The sequence below is a fragment of the Sus scrofa genome, chromosome 1 (assembly GCF_000003025.6).
Source record: "Sus scrofa isolate TJ Tabasco breed Duroc chromosome 1, Sscrofa11.1, whole genome shotgun sequence".
Taxonomy (NCBI): Eukaryota; Metazoa; Chordata; class Mammalia; order Artiodactyla; family Suidae; genus Sus; species Sus scrofa.
Genome location: NC_010443.5, coordinates 198,356,879 through 198,362,869, shown reverse-complemented (window position 1 = coordinate 198,362,869; position 5,991 = coordinate 198,356,879). Strand labels below are relative to the sequence as shown.

General features: G+C 37.2%; 1 protein-coding gene across 1 annotated transcript; it reads right to left on the bottom strand.

The window, feature by feature from the left end:
* IZUMO3 (IZUMO family member 3) lies at window positions 2,827-5,779 on the bottom strand. Its single transcript, XM_021075436.1, has 6 exons — window positions 5,548-5,779; window positions 5,336-5,410; window positions 4,833-4,922; window positions 4,056-4,136; window positions 3,273-3,363; window positions 2,827-2,962 (listed from the first exon to the last, which is right to left on the bottom strand). Exons 1-6 carry the CDS (start codon window positions 5,777-5,779, stop codon window positions 2,827-2,829), a joined length of 705 nt encoding a protein of 234 aa, XP_020931095.1.

The window sequence follows — 5,991 nt, the reverse complement described above, 5'->3', positions numbered from 1 at the left end:
AGGCCAGGGATTTAACCTGAATCCTCATGGGCACTAGTCAGATTTGTTACTGCTAAGCCACAATGGGAACTCCTCAAATAAAGATTTTCAAATGAGTAACACTATACAGAACAGGTTGGATTTTTAGGTATCTTAATATTGTAAATATCAATATTATACGTATCTTAATAACATAATATTGCAGGCTGCTCCTCTCAGCCCACTTAGAAGGTCTTACAAAGGCATTAGAATAAGAAAGCAAAGTAATCAATTTGAATTATAGAAAGGAAAATATAAAACTTTTTTGATGGTAATATAATTGAATAACTAGAAAATACAAGAGCCTTTAGTGTAAACAATAGAAAGAAATAAATTTAAGTGACTGGATATAGGATGACTATCCAGAAATCAGTGAGTATTTATTTCATGTTCTATAAGTATTAACGAGTTAAAAGTGGATAAATAGCTGTAACACCCTAAGTTTTCAACAGACAAAGAATAGATTTGGGAAAAACAATTTATGTCTGCAGTGGAAATTTTAGAGTTAATGTCTATATTGTGACAGTGCCTTTTTTAAAGTATAGTTCATTTACAAGGTTGTGTTAATTTCTGCTGCACAGCTAAGTGATTCAATTATACATGTATGTATAATTGAATATTCTTTTTCTATTCTTTTTCATATTCTTTTTCTATTATGGTTTATCACAGGATATTGAATTTAGTTCCTATGGCACAGGGAACTATATTCAATATCCTGTGATAAATTATCCTTTTAAATTGATAGGATAAAAAACTCAAAATTAGCAGAGTTTATGAATAGGCATTTCACTGTAGAGCCCATTCAAATGGCACTGAGTCGATTGAAGAGATGTCAATTCACTAGTAGATTAACTCATAACATACTGGACTGGCAGAATTTAAAGGATACGTACAAACTTTTGCTGTTGTGGATGTGGCAAACATGAGCTATTGGTTATTACTGGTATATTTGAAAATTATTCCAACCTTTCTAATATATTTATTACATTTCAGAGAACATATAACTTTCACTTCAGATACTCCAATTCTTTAGCATTTTCTCTTATAAATGGAAGAATCAATAATTAGGTGTTTATTGCACAGATGTTTATTGCAGCATTATTTATAGTGACTAAAAAAAGCTGGTAAAGAGAATACCCCAAATAGAGGAACTTTAGAATAATGGTAGCACCACACTGTGGTATTGTATGCAACTGCCAAAGAGTGAATAGACTAGATACTGGTTAGCTTAATTTCCACAAAGTATTTAGATGTGAAATGCTTAAGTACGCATAATTTTAATAGCAAAAATTAAATGTGTAAATGTATTTGTATGTATGTGTGTTTATCTTTTTACTTAGACCATTTAGATTTGGATAAAATAATGAAAAACATATCCTGACTTGATAACCTCTGTTTTCTAGAACAGAGTGATGAGGATGGAGTAGAAGAAGAGTACGGAGGGGACAGTAGGCCAGTCTGACAAGTAATATAAAAAGCTGCACTAACGCAAACAAACACACAAAATATAGCAAGTCTTTTGTCCTATTTATAAAATTATCCATGATTAAAAGTAAAACCAGATAAAGATAGTAATTTGATAGGGACTATGATAAAGTTAGCATTCAAGATTTTTTGGTGAAGTGAGCCTAAGTCACTGAGAAATAGTAGATGCCAACAATACTCTTATCTTGGAATTTTTAGCATGAAGTTCAACTTTAGCAACTGAGAGATACTAATGTTCAGGTCCTCCTCATGTATATTCTGATTCATTCATTATTTCATTAATATAGCAGCAACAATGCACAAACCCTCAAAGATCTACAGTGGATGAAAGAATTGCAAGCACCTCCACCCACCACTGAAGCAGGACTTATTCCCCTGTTGCTAAGCAGTGGTATTTTTCTTTTGAAATAAGCTCCCATAATAAAAGGAAGCAAAATAGAGAGGCAAGTTCATGTATTTTATAATTAACCAGTCCCCAGTTTTATTTCAGGCTTAACCATCACTATCTATAATCAAGGATATGTTGACAATAAATTCAGACTTTTTCCATTAACCTAGCTATAAATGTCTATAGATATCAATTCTGATCAGATAGTTCAAGTTAGCCAACCAAGAGTTTGTTATAGCCTAGGTTAGTGCTCTATAACTACGAGTTAAATATTTTTCTGTTTCCTCATCCATAACATAGAGGTAAATAACAATATTACTCAAAGATTATTGTGAGAACTCAATTAGTAGATGTAAAGTACTAATTAGGGTCTTATACACATTTAATAAGAACAAGACTAAGGCATTAATATGCAAGTCAGTCATAGAGCACAGATTTAGGGAAAAGTGATTGGGACAAATCTCAATTCAGGACTAATATTTCAGACTTCTTTGGTGTGTGCGTGTGTGTGTGTAATATCATGATGAAGATTATGTTATGTATCATCAAAGAAAAATTTCTGCATTGAACCTAAGGAAAAATATGGAAACAGTAACAAAATGAAAACATGGAAACAAAAATAACCTTATAAATTTAAAATATCCTAATTAGAGACATTAATGAGAGTTATCATTCCATGCATTCTTTATTATCCTTCAGCGTTATCATCTTTTATGTGCATTGCAACATACCAGTATTACTTTCTGTAAAACTTCAAGTAAATCATTTGCTTCCATTAGTAAGGATATTAGTAAGGATCTTTACTAGAGAAACTCTTAAGTTTAGTTTTAGAATACTATGACTTCATGACTGCAAAAGAGCTTTAATTCCTGGTTTTCTACTCTGAGTCAACACCGAAGAGAATTCTGACAGACCTCCCAGTTGTGTCTATGCATTTACTTTCTGACTCCAAAACTTCTCTCCTTCTCATCCATTATTCCCATTAATTCCTCAAGTTTCTTCTCCAGATATTTCTTTAATGACCTTCGTATTGCCTTCATTTTCCTCCGATGAGAGACACAGAAATGGAATCTAGAGTAGAGCAATGAGATAATCCCAACTTCAGTATCAGTAACCCAACTCTTTAAAATATTGTACCAATTGTTTTTTGCTTCCTTAATTCTTCTACAAAAGTTTTCTTCATACTTCATTTTACCTTTTCCATTTCCTATGTTCCAACTTTTATCCCATGAAATTATATCTTTCATTCCTTTTAATATCATATCCCACATTTTGAAATGATTCCTTCCCCTTATTTCCATTGGAAGGAGGGGGAAGATTGGGAGGTCTCTTTGCCAAAGGAATCTTGACCCAATGTTTGTTTGGAGGGAGGAAAACTCACAGTAACAAAGAACTTCCCAATATTACAACTTCTGCTAGCAATATCAGAAATAGTGCAATTTCTCGATTCTCGGCTTTCTTTGGATCATCTTCTGAAAGAAGAAAGGGGAGTAAAGAAAATGAGTTCTGGAGAAAAAGATTAGTAACTTGAGAATTTTTCCATGATAGAAGACTCTTTTCAACCTTAAAAAATTATTCCACTCACCACTTAATCACTGTTCCCTGGCTATACTGATGCTTATTACTCCTAGACCTCTAGGCTCTACCAAAATTTTTTCCTTACTACCCCTAGTCTAATGACTCCACCTTTAGTACAGCTTTCATTTCTAAGCTCTTCAGTTATCCTGTGTCCAGTAATTCACACTGGTACAAATTTTGTCCAACATCTTAGCTCTTATTTGTAGCATTAGCATGACCTATATGGAAGAGGCTCAATAAATATTTGTTTATTGGAAAGTTCCTGTCATGGGAGTTCCCATCATGGCTCAGCAGAAATGAATCTGACTAGGATCCATGAGGATGCAGGTTCGATCCCTGGCCTCACTCAGTGGGTTAAGGATCCAGCATAGCCATGAGCTGTGGTGTAGGTTGCAGATGCGGCTTGGATCTGGTATTGCTGTGGCTGTGGTGCAGGCCAGTGGCTATAGCTCCGATTTGACCCCTAGCCTGGGAACCTCCATATGCTGTGGATGGGGCCCTAAAATTTTTTTTAAATGTTTATTAAATCCATAAAGAACTCGTTGATATCTGTCCTTTCAAAATGTCACACTACAGTCTTTGTTACCTGAACAATACTCTCCTTTGAAGCACCGGGCGTTGATGCGAAGACAGGTCCAACAATCCAGGATAGGACCTTCAGTCACAACTGATAAAGAGAAGAAAAACAGTTGGAAGGAGGACATGGCATGGAGTTTCCTTAGCTCAGACATCAAGTATAGATATAGATTAGATCTCAGTCATTTTCGTTGGTTACATTGCTGCGACTTTCTTCTTTCCCTAGCAGTCAATTTTATTGATAGGTCAAAACCTTAAATAACTTAATTCAGATCTTTGAGAAAAAATGACCAAATGATGTCTCAGCTTATATTGGTGCTATAGGTTAGAAGCCATAATGTAAAAGGCCTTCGAGGACCTCTATCTATGAGGTGTTTGAGAGTTCGTAAGGAATATTTTGTTGTCAGTTGCTGTTGACATTTCCCCTTGTACCCAATAGCTCTAGGAGTTTTGTTCTCAGTGTGACAGGTAGGAGAGATAGGGTCAGATAGAGCAAAGTAGTTGGTTGGGAAAGCATGGGCTGAAACCTCAGGGCATCACATGTAGTGTACTTACCACAGTCTTCAGAACAAGCTAAAAGAGAATCAGAAAGATCTAATGAGCTTCCAATCAACTTAGCATTTCCCATATTTTTACCCAATAGTCTTTATTTGGTTACCCATTAGGTTCTAGCCACCCCTCCACCCATTTTTAAATCATTTGAATATGAAGCCACATTCCTCCTCTCACCCCTCATTTCCTATTCCTTCCACATAATCAGTGCTGTTAGATAGACGTCTTATATTACCAACTTCAGAGAAGTTCTTTAATATTTCATTCAGTTTGGATTCCAGGTTTTGGCGGACATCTAGAAGCTTGCCTTGAAGGATAAAGGCACCTAAGAAGGGGTGGAAGGGACATCAGAAAATAGCGGTGGCCTTTCCCATCATAATTTAATTCTAATCGTTTTGCCTTGTTTTCCCCAGTGGATTTTTCTCATACTTGCTTTGGGAAATACAGGCTTTTTTTTTCCCCCTGTCTTTTTAGGGCCACACTTGGGGCATATGGAAGTTCCCAGGCTAGGGATCAAATTGGAGCTGCAGCAGCTGGCCTATGCCACAGGCACAGCAATGCAGGATCCCAACCACATCTGTGACCTACACTGCAGCTTGCAGCAACACAGGATCCTTAACCCACTGAGCAAAGCCAGGGATCAAACCTGAATCCTCATGGATACTAGTCGGGTTCTTAACCAGCTGAGCCACAACTGGAACTCCAGTATGGCCATTTAACACTGAAGCAATACCTCACCTTTCCATGTTTCATTGCTCAATTTATAAAGTTGAGTCTTCAGCCATGTTCTCAAATTGACAACCTTTTGAACATCTAGAGAGGAGAAGTAAAGGTACATATGGGAGAATAATTACATCTATGAAAGAAATCATGTGGACCCAGTTCCTCTCTTCCCTACCTCCCTTCTCCCTGTAACTCCCCAAACTCTCAGGGACTCAAGCTTCCCTCACCCAACACCCGAAGCATCTTGTCCCTGTGGGAGACCTTGAAGCTTAAATGGATCATCTCCTTAACCTGCCGTTCAAGCAGGTGGGTTCGACCAGGGACTTCTGAGGGCACCAGCTTTGCCAGCAGGGACTTAATATCCTCTATGAATTTGGGGTCACATTCCAAACAGCCTTTGACCCCATGGAAGGCTGCCAGGGACAGGGGCAGGAGCAGGAGCAACCACAGGTCTCCCATTTCCTTGCCCCAACCACCCTTGCCCCAACAGCAGGTTGTCCTGGCAACTAGTTCATCTAGTTCCCTTTCCTTCAAAACTCCAGGAAGGAGAGCCTGTCCTAGAGAGTCTGATTCCCCCTTTCCCTCTCTTTCCATCCCACTTCTGAAAAATCTCATTTCCCTAAGGATCTTCAGTTTTCTGACTTTAATCATTCATTCCAGAGAGAAGGGAC

Excerpts from the sequence above, each read along its gene's own strand:
- IZUMO3 (XM_021075436.1), bottom strand. The coding sequence starts at position 5,779 with ATGGGAGACCTGTGGTTGCTCCTGCTCCTGCCCCTGTCCCTGGCAGCC. Across the intron at positions 4,137-4,832 it reads AAAGAACTTCTCTGAAGTTG|TTGTGACTGAAGGTCCTATC; the intron begins GTAATATAAGAC and ends TCTCTTTATCAG. Across the intron at positions 2,963-3,272 it reads TTGGGAAGTTCTTTGTTACT|ATTCCATTTCTGTGTCTCTC; the intron begins GTGAGTTTTCCT and ends GCTCTACTCTAG.